Genomic DNA, 15879 nt, shown 5'->3' with positions numbered 1-15879 from the left:
AAAAAAAAAAAAAAAATATATATATATATATATATATATATATATTTATAAAATTTTCTTTTTTTCAGATACTTAATGGTTTCTTCTAAAATACTAATTAGTTACACATTAATTAAGAATTATCGGGGCGCCTGGGTAGCTCAGTCGGTTAAGCGTCCGACTTCAGCTCAGGTCACGATCTCACGGTCCGTGAGTTCGAGCCCCGCGTCGGGCTCTGGGCTGATGGCTCAGAGCCTGGAGCCTGCCTCCGATTCTGTGTCTCCCTCTCTCTCTGCTCCTCCCCTGTTCATGCTCTGTCTCTCTCTGTCTCAAAAATAAATAAAAAAACGTTACGAATTATGGATAATCAGGGAGTTTGGGTGGCTCAACAGGTTAAGCATCCGACTCGATTTTGGCTCAGGTCATGATCTCATGGTTCGTGGGACTAAACCCTACATCAGGCTCTGTGCTGACAGTGAGGAGCCTGCTTGGGGTTCTCTCTCTCCCTCTGTTCCTCCCCTACTCTGTCTCTCAAAAATAAATAAATAAACATTAAAAAAAGAATTACGGATAATCGTTATCAGTTTGGTTTGTATATTTTGATTTTTCTGCAACTGAACATGTATTGATGTATAACTATTAAAAATAAAATGGTCCTGAATAATGTAATGACTTTTTGGTCAAATCAGCTCTAATGTGGATTTCCTACACGACATGCTGGGAAGCACACCCGTGACACCACACCGTACCTGCTCAGGAGCTTCAGGTACTTCAGATACGCTTCTGCTTGTGATTCCATGATCTGTAATTTGTACACTTCTGTCTCCTTCCAGTTTTCAAGCACAGATACCTACCATTAGATTAGATAACAATGAAGTATTTTCAAACAATGAAACTGAAACTATCTTAAGGTTGTTAAAACGTAAACATTCTAAGCCACTTTCAAGTTTCTCCTTAAATGACAGATGATGACAGAAGCACTAGAACTTGCTTATGTGGTAATTCACAAAAGTCAACATGAATTAATTCAAAGTTTTGGATTTGAAAACAGAATAACATAATGACGGGAAAATTCTTTTACCTTACAGAGTACTTTTCTCAGATACTAAACTTTCCACATGGCTTACTGCTTAAGCCATGTACAAACACAGAGCCAGGTTCCCTGCATGTATATGCCTGATGAGCATTATCTGTGGTCCTGTCCCTGGTAAGCAGAGGGCCAGGGGCCTGCACAATGACCCCCCAGGCTGCACGCTATCAAATTTAAAGGCCTCAAAGAAGCTGTTCTCAGTATGAGCTTCAAAAGCCTCTGGGGAATGTTTTTTGGTTTTCCCACAAGCCTATGGGCCATTTTTGTAAGAGGCACTGCAAGAAATATAGAACTGCTTTCTTTTAATACAGGTGTCAGTAACCTTCACAGGGCCCACCAGGCAGAAGGGCTGGCCAAATGGTGGTAAATGGGACCTGACCAAGCTCATAAATATACATGTAGGCATAGGACTCATAAAATATAGGCACTTGAGCTTTTCTTTCCCCATCCTTTCCTTAGAAGCAGCTGCAGAGTCAATATTTAATCAGAAGTCCCATGTCTGTGGACTATATAAGCTAAGTCTTTTTTTTTTTTTTAATTTCCCAGAATAATCATAGATATATATACCAACAAGTAGTATTTCTTCTCAATTGAGAAAACAAAGACAACCATGTTTTGGGAACTCAATAAAATACAGCCAGAGGTCATTATTTTGATTTCTGTCTCAGTAGTATCTCAAATAGTATGTGGACATTGGTATATATTCTTCTGAGGAAAGAAGAGAGCATATTCTTTTTTTTTTTTTTTCAACGTTTTTTTTATTTTTTTATTTTTTTTTATTTTTGGGACAGAGAGAGACAGAGCATGAACGGGGGAGGGGCAGAGAGAGGGAGACACAGAATCGGAAACAGGCTCCAGGCTCCGAGCCATCAGCCCAGAGCCTGACGCGGGGCTCAAACTCACGGACCGTGAGATCGTGACCTGGCTGAAGTCGGACGCTTAACCGACTGCGCCACCCAGGCGCCCCGAGAGTAAATTCTTAATGAGTGGATTATTTTCAAGTTCCTCTTCTAGTAGTGACTATAATGGTTGGCTACTTCATGGCACACCACTTGATTACAGATGATGAAGCCATTCTAAGGTACAGCATGGAAAACGACTGAATTATAAAAATAAGGAAAGCAGACTGCAAAATGTGGTGTTCACTTTGAGTACAGCTATGTAATATCATGTAAGCACAAGGGTAAAACATTAGAAAGTGACATGCATGGAAAAAAGTAGCTATTTCCGGGATGTAGGACTCTGGGTGAGAGGCTATCCGTCAGACTCCACACTTTTCAGCAATGTTGTTATGCCTCACATGCAGTTAAACACAAAGCAAACAATCTCGCCACATCTGTCCGTCACCAAGTGTCCCAGGCTCACCTCTGCAGCCACTGCTCTTTGAAGACTCTCTTCATAATTCTCTTTCCCTTTCTTTATGCACTCTTCTATTTTCATTTTCTCATTTGTAAATGTATCACTGCAAATGTTAATGAGAAAAAACTTCTTGAAAAAGAAAAAAACAGTGAGATAACTAAAGGCTTAAGCCAGGTTAGCTTTGAAATCATGACACAGAAAGACTCACATAACTTCTTAGTGTCTGACACACAGATTCACTCATATGTGCTTTTTGCACTTCACAAATGATCAAAGGAACATATAAAATTTAAAAGTTGAGTGTTTGGTGGAAATGCTGAGAAGCTGGTTCATCACTTTTACCAGGGCAGGTGGACTACAACGTATCTGGCTACAGAACATCCCTCATGCTTCCAGTCAGGAAATTCTATTTTGACACACATTATATGACAAAGAAATCACCCAAAGGAAAAAAGTGATCTCTACAAAGTAATCACGGCAATATGTGTATAAGGGCTTAAAAAAAAAAAGGCCATGAATCATGATGCGAATGGAAATGTCTATGCGAAACAATATTCAACGAAAAATGCAGAACACAACTGCTTCACTAATGAATATATTGACTACCCGTAGGTAAAAACATTATATCCATTAACAAAGCTTAAAACTTTTTATAGGTTCTTAATAAAAATCTGTCATCTTTAATAAACTTAAAATTGTAGAACAACGACCATAATAAAGTTGAGATTGTTATCTTAAGTAACACAAAAGAAAAGTTTTAAAAACACATTTTTAGGGGCGCCTGGGTGGCTCAGTTGGTTAAGCATCTGACCCTTGATTTTGGCTCAGGTCATGATCTTGTTGTCCATGAGACTGAACCCCACGTCGGGCTCAGTGCAGAGTGAGGAGCCTATTGGGACTTTCTTTCTCTTTCTCTCTCTCCCCCTCTCCCTATCCCCCATCCCAACTCAGGAGCACGTGTGTTCTCTGTTAAAATAAATAAATAAACTTGAAAAATAAAATCTTAAAAAAAATCCACATTTTTAGTTTCAGGAGACTTCAAAGGAAAAGAACAGTTAATCAACAATAATAAATTCAGGATTAAAAAAAAATTTTTTTTAATTGTTTATTTTTTGAGAGACACAGAGCATGAGTGGGGGAGGGGCAGAGAGCAGGAGACACAGAATCTGAAGCAGGCTCCAGGCTCTGAGCCATCAGCACAGAGCCCGACTCAAGGCTCGAACCCATGAACTGCTGAAGTAGGACACCTACCTGACTGAGCCACCCAGGCACCCCGAATAAAATTCAGGATTTTTATACTGACAGTGTAAAATAAAAGTAGTAGGAACAGCATAAAATAAAAATACTCAAAGAATAATTTTATTTAAACCTTAATTTAAAGAATAAAATAGAAACAGAAATAAAAGAGACACATAATTATTTAAAAGAAACAGACAAGCCACAATAGATTTAGAAGCCTAGTGTGCTGGTGCCTCTGGGTATTAAAAGTATAAGATAATAGTAAAAGCAAACATAAACTTAATTTGCCTGATTTCGAGGGACTGATCCAGAAGTAATTCATGTTCCTTATCCTTTCCATCATTTTTCTGGGTATATCTATGGAAGAAAATCACCAAATTTTAATTAATTTTCAAGGATATTTAAAAACACAATCCCACATAGTAAATTCTACTTACTTTGATGCAAATATTTCTTGATTTTGTAAACTTCTACATTTTGATTTAATTTCTATTATCTTCTAAACAGGCAAAGAATCTGGGTCATTTTCCTTTTACGCCTAAAGGACAGAAATCTTTTCTTCACCCTAGGTCATATGCTTGCAGTGTAGACAACACCTTATCTCAGTTCACTTCAAGGAGCACTTCCAGGTGATTCCACATGACCCAGAGGAGTATCAGTGTTGTCTATCATCATCAGTATAACCAGTGGCTCTCATTCAAAATGAAAACAGCCTTCTCATCTTTAAAATAGGACTCACAGGGGTGCCTGGGTGGCTCATTTGATTAAACATCTGACTTGCCGCTCGGGTCAAGATCTTGTAGTTCATGAGTTTGAGCCCTGTGTCAGGCTCTGCGCTGACAGCTCAGAACCTGGAGTCCGCTGTGGATTGTGTGTCTCCCTCTCTCTCTTTGCCCCTCCCCCACTTGCGCGAGCTCTCTCTCTCTCAAAAAGAAATACAGCCTAGTTAACACACACACATATCGAGTCTAACACCCTGCAAAACGAAGTGTATATATCTTTCTAAAACTTTTTAATTTTTAAAAAATGTTTACTTCTGAGACAGAGACACTGCACGAGTACGAGAGGGGCAGAGAGACAGGGAGATACAGAATCTGAAGGAGGCTCCAGGCTCTGAGCTCAGCACAGAGACTGATGCAGGGCTCAAACTCATGAACTGTGAGATCATCACCTGAACTGAAGCTGGACACCCAACTGACTGAGCCAGGCACCCCGAATTTTTTTTTTAAGCTTATTTTTGAGAGAGAGAGAGAGAGAATGAATGAATGAGTGGGGGAGGGGCAGAGAGAGGGAGACAAAGAATCCAAAGCAGGCTTCAGGCTCTGAGCTGTCAGCACAGAGCCCAACACAGGGCTCAAACTCATGAACTGGGAGAACGTGACTTGAGGCAAAGTCAGAGGCTTGACCTACTGAACCACCCACGTGCCCCAACCAACTTGAATTAAAATAATGACTAAAAAGTATCCCAGCAAGATCAAATTTCAAGGGTGGGTGCTTGGGGAGGGGATCTGCATATGAAAAGACCTGAACTGGCATGCCAGAATGTAAACCTAAGGTATTCTGATTACAAAACCATTTTCCTTTTAAATTTTAAAACTTCCTGCAAAACAAGAAGTACAGTTGGCCCTTGAACAACACAAGTCTGAACTGTGTAGTGCATATATACAGATTTTTTTTTTTGATACAGTATAATACTAAAAATGTACTTTCTCTTCTTTCTTTTTACTTAAAGTTTATTTATTTTCCAGAGACAGAGAGTGCAAGTGGGGGAGGGGCAGAGAGCAAGAGAATCCCAAGCAGGTTCTGAGCTGTCAGCTCAGAGCCCGATGTGGGGCCCAAACTCAAAAACTGTGAGATCATGACCTGAGCCAAAATCAAGAGTCTGACGCTTAACCAACTGAACCACCTAGGTGCCCCTTCCTTATGACTTTCTTAGTAAATTTGTTTTCTCTAGTTTACCAAGAATTATGGCATATAATACATATACAAAATATGTGTTAATTGTGTTATCAGTGAGGCTTCCAGTCAACAGTAGGCTATTAGTAGCTAAGTTTTGGAGGAGTCAAAAGTTACATGTTGGGGGTCAGCACCCCTAAACCCCCACATTGTTCTAGGGTCAACTGCTTAATTATACAATTATTCTCCTGCTCAGAGTTTTGCTTCAAAACTTAAGACTACATAAAACTTTTAATATAAAAAGAGGCTTTACTTTAAAATCCAGACATAAAATTTAGATTTATATCATTTACAAAGTGCAAAAAGCCAAGCACATAAAGAAGCTTGTAGCTTATCTTTAAACTGGGACAGAAAAAAGGAAAACATGTATTAATAAAGTGGAAAAAATTAATAAAAACTTTATTCCTCAACAGAAATGGATTTTTATGCTAGCACACACAAAAAATTTTCTTATCATTATTAGCCTCATTTATTTTGTCTAGTTTAACAGTAAATCTGAATTGAGCATACAAAAATCTATGTTAAATACAAATATTCCTGAATTTTTGAATAACTTAACTACTGACATGCTCAAATATTGAGAGGGATATGTGCCAAGACCCCCACTGGATGCCTGAAACCATGGACTGTAACAAACTCAGGTTTTTTCCTATATATACATACCTACGATAAAGTTCAAGTTATAAATTAGGCACAGTAAGAGATTAACAGCAATAACTAATAATAAATAAGAACAATGATACTGTAATGAATGTTATGTATGAGTGTGGTCTCTCTCTCAATGTATCTTATCTCACTACACTGTCCCCAGCCTTCCTTGATGATGTGAAATGACAAGATGCCTGTGTGATGTGATGAGGTGAGGCGGGTGACGCAGGCGGGTGACACAGCACTAGGCGACTACTGACCCTCCGACAGTATGTCAGAAGGGGAATCATCTGAGCTTGGCTGCCGCTGATCACAGGTAACTGAAACCGTGAAAAATGAACCTATGGATGGGGTGCTGTACAGAGCTTCGCAGACGTTATCGTTTCCACACATGTGTTCTGATGGAACTACTCTGAGCCTACTCAAAATGACAAGACATAGGCGGTGTTTTATAGCTCATCATTCTTGGAAGGATTACCTAAAAACTGTCCGAATGTAATGCCAGCAAGACTCACGACGAAGTCGTCGATCCTATGGCATATGGCAAATGGATGTCCTGAAAGGTCAGAATGGTAGTGTGGCCCCCGTGAACCATGCCTCCCCTTCTTCATGCCCTTAAATCTCCAGTAGGCCTGCCGCTTGCTTTTCACAACAGAATGTGGTGGAAGTAATGCTCTGAGGGCTCTGAGCCTGAACCTTCAAGAGGCATGGCAGCTTCTGCTTCCGTACCCTTGGGAGCCCTTTGCCACCACATATGAAGCCTGGCTACTGTGTTGGAGACCACCTGGATAGACCGTATCGATAAAAGTCACATGAAGAGCCTACGTGGAAAGGGAGCAGCCGTGAAACTACACGGAGAGAAAAAGCCATGACATCCCAGCATCCATCCCAGCTGAGCCCAGCCCCAGCCAATTCCCTGCCACGTGAAGACCAGCAGAACAGCCCAGCAGAACTCAGACCAGGTTCCAAGATCATGATCACATAAATGGCTGTTAATGCAAGCCACCAAGTTTGAGTGTTTTGTTACACAGTGGTAGGTAACAATTAAGCTGAGGAATCATGTGATATGTCACCAACTAGGGAAGAGAGGGGTTAGGAATGGATCACAGAGAATCTTAAACTTGGCCCATCTGACAACTGTATTACCTGTATGCATTACCAAATCCTTCATACCACAAGACCAAATTTTAGTAATTTAAAGGCTCAGGATGAAAGCAATGATAAATAATCATCACAGAATCTTAGTGCAGGAAAGAACCTTAGATCTAGACTAAGCCCCTCACTTTATAGACAAGGAAAAAATGGGGCAAAGGTAATGTTCACAGTAAGGGGTGGTGTCCCGACTAGAAGGAAGTCAGCTCTTTGCTCATTCACAGTCCCACTTGATTGGCAAACACGGTAGTTTTACGAAACATTTCAGGTAAGTCCCCACAGAACGTTCTCTAAAATGAGATGAAAACAGTATTTAAATTTGTACTTTACCTGATATAGTCTGAAACTGAATATCAAAAATGTTAAAATAACAACAAAAAAGCCCCAATAATAAAAAATCACTGCCTTTCAATTGTTAACTTACGTTTCGTTGGCATTTAGAACCTTTTTCATTTTCTTCTTTAGTGCTTTTAGATTTTCTTGGATTTCTTTTTTCTCTTGTTGCCATTTTTTAATTTCCTTTTCCAAATCTTCAAGGAACCAATCTAATTCTGTCTTTGATATCTGAAAACATTTTTAGAAAGCACTTAAATAAACAGGAAGATTTACTTAAAAAAAAAAAAAAAAAAAAAAAGCCCCAAAGACCAGAATTGTGGTGGTGTATTAGTTCAATCAATAACTCCAGTTTAGCAGAGCACACTTAGGACCTGGGCTGAGCCTGAGATACAGAATCATATGACACACAGCCTTGGGCCTCACTTGTCCTCACCGAATCAGGCTGGGGGGAGGCTGTCAAACAAAAAGGCACAGAGGCATGATAGACTCTCTGGTATTTGGGAAGGGCTTCTTAAAAACAGTGATTTCTGATTTCTGTCTTTAAAGATGAGATGCCATGTGGAGGGTAGATCCCAAACAGTAGGAATAGTGAGGCAGAGGATAAAAGAGTAAGACACGTACAAATGAAAGCAAGAGGCACTACGTGGCTGGAGTACGAGGTGGACATATGGAAGGCAGGGCAGGGAGAATGGTACCCGAGATGACTTGGGTTCAAATTATAAAGGGGCTTGTGAGTAATGCTAAGGAGGGTGGACTTTAGCCGGTAGATAACACGGAGCCAGTGAAGACTCTTAAGCAAGGTAGTGAGATGAGTAGATTCTGGTTTTAGAAAAATAAGCGAGAGACGCAGAGATGGATTAAGAATGGGTAAGAGGGAAAAAAAAAAAAAACAAAAAAGAATAGGTAAGAGGCCATGTGAAAGTGGTAGACCAAATCAGTGGCCTTCATATTTTCTTGACTGTGACCCCAAACAACAGATAAATTTTAATAACAATCCATACCGTATGTATATATGCACACACACACAAACTGAAAGAGAACTGCCCTTTCGGAGATGCTTTCTGATATTTTTAATCTATTCAATTATTGAAAACAATTCCAGTCACCACCATTAAACTGATTTCATAGCCCATTATTATAACCCTTAATGTTAAAAACTACGTTAGACGAAGGTAGAATTTCTTAAAAATTTCACTGTAATAGTCCAAGTGAGAGACAATAAGGATTATGGTAGGGATGATAAAAAGAAATAAATGAAATTTTAAAAGAAGAGGACAGATAAGACCATATGTCTAAGTGGGATATAAGACCTAAAGCAGAAGTTGTGACCTAAAGAAGAGTTACGGGCACCTGTGTGGCTCAGTTGGTTAAGTGGCCAACTTTGGCTCAGGTCACAATCTCAGAGTTTGTGAGTTTGAGCCCCACGTTGGGCTCTGTGCTGACAGCTCAGAGCCTGGAGCCTGATTGAGATTCTGTGTCTTCCTCTCTCTCTGCCCCTCCCTCACTCATGCTCTGTCTCTCTCTCAAAAATAAACATTTAAAAAAATTGAAAAAAAAAAGTTGACAGAGTTAAAGATAGGTTTCTACCTTTGATGAACAGTTAAAAATCCCATTAACAAAAAAGAGCACAGAAGATGTACTAGGCTAGGAAGCATGAAAAGAGACACATTAACCTAGATATGGATGTTTAAATAAATCTGTGAATAAATATGTGAGAACCCCATAATATTGACCCTGTAGTCATTTTTAAAAATCTTTTTACTTTTGAGTGAGAGAGAAAGAGGGAGTGCGAGTGAGCAGGGGAGAGGGATAGAGTGGGGGAGAGAGAGAATCTTAAGCAGGCTCCACACTCAGTGCGGAGTCTGACAGGGGGCTCGATCTCAGGACCCTGAGCTGGAAACTTAACCGACTGAGCCACCCAGGCACCCCAGGCCCTGCAGTCAGTTTGATGGGACAGAGCAGAAATTTCTAAGCGTTTGACAAAGACTAGAAATCAAAGGAATAAAAATACTGAATTCAAACAGCTTTTCAACATAACCATTTAGAAAGAAACAACATTCTTCTGAGTCTTATTTGTCTATACAACAGACACTTCTATTCTAACAGGCTATTCTAGCACAAGAACAGCACACAATCAAGTCAGGTATGCTTTGTTCCCCAAAACAGCCTTTCCCAATATGGGCAAGTCCCACCCTATTCCAAATCCGCTGACCAGTTGGTTGGTTGTAACCTGGAATGCATTTCCCCATGAAAAGCCATGTTAGAAATGTCAGTTGAATGTCCACCAGTTCCTTCCAGGATGCACCTGGTTACACTGTGAACTGGATGCAAGGAGGTCTACAGGGTTCAGAGGGCAAGTCCTCAGACCATGAGAGTCTATTTATAGAAGACACGGTCTTATCCTGGGTGCTGGGAGCAGAGACGTGGTGCAGGGAAGGCAAAGGGGAAAGTGCAGAATCTCCCCTGAAACCTGCTCGAAAGAGTCCTGTCTGTAGTAGCCTCCGCCTTCCTTCTGACATTTGTTCCATCCTCCAAGGACCCTTCTGCAACACCCTCAAGTTTCACTGGACCCCTGATTTAAGTGCCCCTGACAGAGGGTATGTCAGCCTCCTAAGCACATACTTCAAACACCCTTTCCTTTCCTTCAGGTCTCTCAGCACTCAGAGCCCCTCACCGCACTCGGGGATTCTGAAGAACCCCTTCAGCTCGCCTAGAAGTGTTCACACTTCACTCTCTAGCCTAAATGACTCTAACCTAGAGGCGGTCTACAAACATGCTTTATCTGGCAAGTTCAATGGTTTCTCCTTGCTTTTTAATGTTTGTGTTTTTTTTTTAATGTTTATTTATTTTTGAGAGAGAGAGAGAGAGAGCACGAGCAGGGGAGGGACAGAGAAAGGGAGACAGAGAATCTAAAGCAGGCTCCAGTCTCCTAACCATCAGCACAGAGCCTGACACGGGGCTCAAACTCACAAACTGTGAGATCGTGACTTGAGACGAAGTCGGATGCTTAACCGACTGAGCCACCCAGGTGCTCCCAGGCTTTACTTTTACAAATGCTTCACATCTATTATCAAACTTCATCTTTCCTAACAGCCTGTGGGTAGCCGAGTGGGCAAGGCTGACTTTTTTATGGATAAGAAAATGGGAGGCGGAAGGGGTGCCTGGGTGGCTCAGTCGGTTAAGCGTCCAATGGTTTGTGGGACTGAGCCCTGAGTCGGGCTCTGTGCTGGCAACATGGAACCTGCATGGGATTCTGTCTCCTTCTCTGCCCCTCCCCCGCATGCTCTCTCAAAATAAATAATAAAAAAGACAAAATAAAAAGAATGCTAAGTAGGTAAAGAAAACAAAATAAAAAGATAAAAACGGTAACAGAACCAGAAGTGAGAGTAATATAAAAGTAAATGGCATGAGGCGTTAGCCATTCTTTAGAAAGAGCATTAAAACTTTTCTGGTAGACAAAATCCGAGGAAACAGTGAGCTATACCCACAAAATAAAAACAAGTTTGCTGCACAAAGAAGCCCAGGTAGTGAAAGCAGAGCGAAACAACTTCTTAGGGCCTCATAAAGAGGACGCTGCAGAAAAGTCCCAAAAGACCAGCACAGAGCCTGGCTTATACTGAAGGGAGCATCCAATACATTTTGTCAGATGAAACAATGGATAATATCCTCAACCACATATTAGCAAATATTCAAGCAACAATCTTCACGGAAGTGCAGGCCTGATGTTCTCTGATGTAGGCGGACACAGAATATGCAGCCACAATTCACTAAACCCAGTTAATCCAGTTCTTTGGTGCTCAAACGCACATTGTTTGATAACATCAGCAGAACTATTCTGTACACTGAGATTCAAAGATGACAACAGTTTAAGGGTGCCTGGGTGGCTCAGTTGGTTGGGCGGCCGACTACAGCTCAGATCATGATCTCACAGTCTGTGAGTTCGAGCCCTGCATCGGGCTCTGTGCTGACAGCACAGAGCCTGGAGCCTGCTTCTGATTCTGTGTCTCCCTCTCTCTCTGCCCCTTCCCTGCTTGCTCTCTGTCTCTCTCTCTCTCAAAAATAAACATTAAAAAAAAAATTAAAAGATGACAACAGTTTGGTGGGGGAAGTATGCATAAATGATAATTACTACACCACACACAAAAATTAACTCAAAATGGTCATAGACCTAAATGGAGGAGCTAAAATTATACAACTCTTAGAAGAAAATACAGAAGTAAATCTTGATGACCCTAGATTACGAGGTTTCTAAAATATGACATCAAAAATAAACAACAAAAGAAAAAAGTGGACGATACTGAAATAAAAAACTGTGCTGCAAATCATGCCATCAGGAAGCTGAAATGACAACCCGCAAAATGGAGATCGGACAAATATATTTTCAAGTATGGAAGATGGGAGAAAATATTTAGAAGTCATATATTTAACTAGCAATTTGCACCCAGATTAAACATATATGAAATGCTTAAGACAAATAATCCAATTAATAAACAGACAAAAAATTGGACAGACATTTCTCCAAAGAAGATATATAAATAGACAATAAGCACATGAAAAGATGCTCCACACCACTGGCCTTTAGGGAAATGCAGATCAAAAGCACAATGAGAAATGACTTCATACCCATTAGGATGGCTACAATCAAAAAGATGGTTGATACTAAGCATTAATGAGAATGTGGAGAAGCTGGAATACTCTACTTGTGGGGATGTTAGCTTCTACAATTATTTTCGAACAGTCTGGCAGTTTCTCAAGCAGTTAAATATGGAGTCAGTGTATGACCCAGCAGTTCTGCTCCTAAGCATATTCCCTCAAGAAATGAAAACATATGGTGGTGCCTGGGTGTCTCAGTTGGTTAAGTGTCTGGCTCTTGGTTTCGGCTCAGGTCATGATCTCACGGTTCGTGAGTTTGAGCCCCGCGTTAGGCTCCGTGCTGACAGTGCAGACCCTGCTTGGAATGCTCTCTCTCCCTCTCAAAATAAATAAATAAACTTAAAAAAAAAAAAAAAAAGAAATGAAAACATATGCCCGCAGACATTCATGGCAGATATTCACAGCAGCATTATTCATACAGTCGAAAAGTAGAAAAAAAACCCCATCAACTGATGAGTGGATAAATAAAATGTGGCACTGCCATTCAATACAATATTACTCAGCAGTAAAATGGAATGAAGTACTGACGTGTTACATGGGTGGATGTACATGGATGTACCTTGAAAACATTATGCTAAGTAAAAGCAAGCAGTCACAAAAGACCACACAGAGTGTGACTCCATTTATATAAAATGCCCAGAATAGGCAGATCCATACAGTATATGAGTGGTTGCCTAGGGCGGTGGGAGGGAGGAGAATGGAGAGTTACTGACAGTGGGTATGAGATTTCTTCTGAAGGTGATGAAAACGTTCTGAACTTAGACTGTGGTGATGGCTGTGCAACTGTGTACGTGTACCACAAACACAGAACTGTATACTTTAAATGGGTGAGCTTTATGGTAAATGAATTATATCTCAACAAAAATGTTAACAAAAATAGTCACTGGATAATATAGTGAGGTATTTATTATTACCATTGCATTAATAAGGACCTTGAACCAAAGCTGAGGTTACCATCAGCAACTGCTCCCTTAAGAAAGTGATGCCTGAGCTAGGTGGACCCAAAAAATGAGAAGTGAGCCAGGCTTGGAGAGAAAGAAGGCCACTTGAGGCAGAAGAAACAGTGCTAGGAAAAGAGCCAAAAGTGAAAAAAATCACAGGACAAATGCTATCCAGTAAGTATAGAGGATAATGCAGAGAACTAACTAGTAAAGGAGAAGGTGGATGATGGAGGGTCGGCACCAATCATGGAAGGGTTTTTAAACTCTTGGTTAACTACTGAATGTTAGTGAATTTTGGTGCTGACCTACTATGGCAGAGGGATAGCATTCACAGTCCCATCCTTATCTACACCCTTTGTCATGGGACCATCCAGGTTCCTTCGATAAAGAGCAGTCTCTTTTCTCTACCCCTGAATCTGGGCTGGCTATGTGACTTGCTTTATCTAATGGGATATTAGCAGACCTGACGTCAGCAGAGGCCTGAAAATTTCTTGTGTGACCATCCCTGCTTGTCCTTGCACTTACTGGAAGAAGAAAGACACATAGAGCAGAGCTGGTTGCCCCAATCATCCCAGCTGAGGCCATTCTAGATCATTCCATAGCCAGGTGACCCCACGTATATGAGCAAGTAAGCCAAGAACAACAGAACTTCAGCTGATCCAAAGGTGAAACAGTCCAGCCCAGCCAGCCTAACTGGGATAAACCAATCCACAGACTCACACACTTAACATTTACTATTATAGGTCACTAAGGTTTTGTGGGTGGTGGTTAGTCAGCATTATTATGGCAGCAATTAACTGACACATCCATACTGCTTGTGAAGTGTTGAGAAATATTTTTCAAATGGTTATGGAACTGACATTCTCTTGGGGGAGGACAAAAGCAAGGGATCTAGAGCTTGACACTAACTGTTCTGCCACTTAGTACTGGTATGACTTTCAGCAAGTTGCATTAGCTGCTCCTGCCTCCATATCCTAACAGTAAAATGGAGAAAATACTAGTGTACTATGTAACATTAGTATATTATGATTGTTTGAGATTAAATAATCCATGTAAAAAATTTACAACTGAGTCTGGCACATAATGAGCTACATAAAGGTTAGATCATAAACGCTGAACTCAGGGTGCCTACATGGTTCAGTTAGTTAAGCGTCTGACTCTTGATCTCGGCTCAGGTCATGATCTCACGATTCGTGGGATCAAATCCCACGTCAGACTTCATGCTGACAGCGCAGAGCCTGCTTGGGATTCTTTCCCTCTCTCTCTCTGCCCCTCCCCTGCTTACTTCCCCCCAAAGTAAATAAACTTAAAAAAAAAAAAAAAAAAAAGGCCGAGGGGCACCTGGGTGGCTCAGCCGGTTAAGGGTGTCCGACTGTCGATTTTAGCTCAGGTCATGATCCCATGGTTTGTGGGATCAAGCCCCATTCAGGCAGCATGCTGACAGTGAGGAGCCTGCTTGTGCTCTCGCTCTCTCTCTCAAAATAAATAAATAAACTTAAAACAAAAAAGGCTGAAGTTGGCAAAGATCATGACTGAACGAACAGGAGAACCCCACCTCTACACAGATGTGGGCTGAGGAATTTTTGGCAGGCAGGGCCCAAGATTCTGTTTTGATGTAAAAATAGGACAAAGTTTTAAAATTCTACTCCAGGGGCGCCTGGGTGGCGCAGTCGGTTAAGCGTCCGACTTCAGCCAGGTCACGATCTCGCGGTCCGTGAGTTCGAGCCCCGCGTCAGGCTCTGGGCTGATGGCTCGGAGCCTGGAGCCTGTTTCCCATTCTGTGTCTCCCTCTCTCTCTGCCCCTCCCCCGTTCATGCTCTGTCTCTCTCTGTCCCAAAAATAAATAAAAAATGTTGAAAAAAAAATTAAAAAAAAAAAAAAAATTCTACTCCATTAACTTATTCTAGATCAAAATTATTTTGATTATGTTTTAAGAGCCAAAGTCAACTTAAATACCCATCTTAGCTATATGAAAATCTCATTAAAGTACCTTAAGAACAGGGGAGATGAGCAATAATTGCTTAATGGGTACAACAGGGTTTCTTTTTGGCGTTATGACAATGGTTCTGGAATTAGATAGTGTTAATGGTCATATAACATTGTGAGTATACTGAAAACCACTGAATTACATACTTTGTAATGAATAAAATGATGAATTTTATCTTAATAAATTAAAAAGAACATAAACCCGTGAGCAATACTGCAGTCAGTTATGATCTGCCAACTGCAAGTTAGAGGTAAAACCAACAGGAGATTCTGGCTTTAGAACAGGTATTTTCCTCCGACATAACAGATAACTGGCCTAAATAACTATTAAGGCCATCCTAGCTCATGAAAATAAAACCCCATCAGCTATATACAATAGCTAGCTCAGATTTTTATTGATGCTTTGTATATGCCAAGCACTCTTTAACTGCTTTGTAAACAATTTTTCTGAGTAGGGGCATGAGCGGCATTTTGGGTGGGACAACTCTTCCTTCTAACTATACTTAGTATCTCTGGACAACCCACCCTCGTCCAACCACC

General features: G+C 40.8%; 1 protein-coding gene across 10 annotated transcripts in view; it reads right to left on the bottom strand.

The window, feature by feature from the left end:
* The window catches only part of TTC3 (tetratricopeptide repeat domain 3), a 130154-nt gene that overhangs the window by 14804 nt on the left and 99471 nt on the right, over positions 1 to 15879 (bottom strand). For 9 of the 10 annotated variants that reach the window (XM_058731974.1, XM_058731968.1, XM_058731970.1 and 6 more), the window contains 4 exons: positions 7848 to 7987; positions 3956 to 4024; positions 2435 to 2531; positions 729 to 829 (listed from right to left, as the gene is read on the bottom strand). In XM_058731974.1, coding sequence (XP_058587957.1) covers positions 729 to 829; positions 2435 to 2531; positions 3956 to 4024; positions 7848 to 7987 — 407 coding nt within the window. The remainder of the gene's footprint in view (positions 1 to 728; positions 830 to 2434; positions 2532 to 3955; positions 4025 to 7847; positions 7988 to 15879) is intronic. The other variant, XM_058731972.1, reaches the window with a different exon arrangement.

The sequence above is a fragment of the Neofelis nebulosa genome, chromosome 5, assembly GCF_028018385.1.
Source record: "Neofelis nebulosa isolate mNeoNeb1 chromosome 5, mNeoNeb1.pri, whole genome shotgun sequence".
Taxonomy (NCBI): Eukaryota; Metazoa; Chordata; class Mammalia; order Carnivora; family Felidae; genus Neofelis; species Neofelis nebulosa.
Note: the sequence above shows the minus strand (reverse complement) of the source record. Positions and strands in the feature narration are given on the sequence as shown.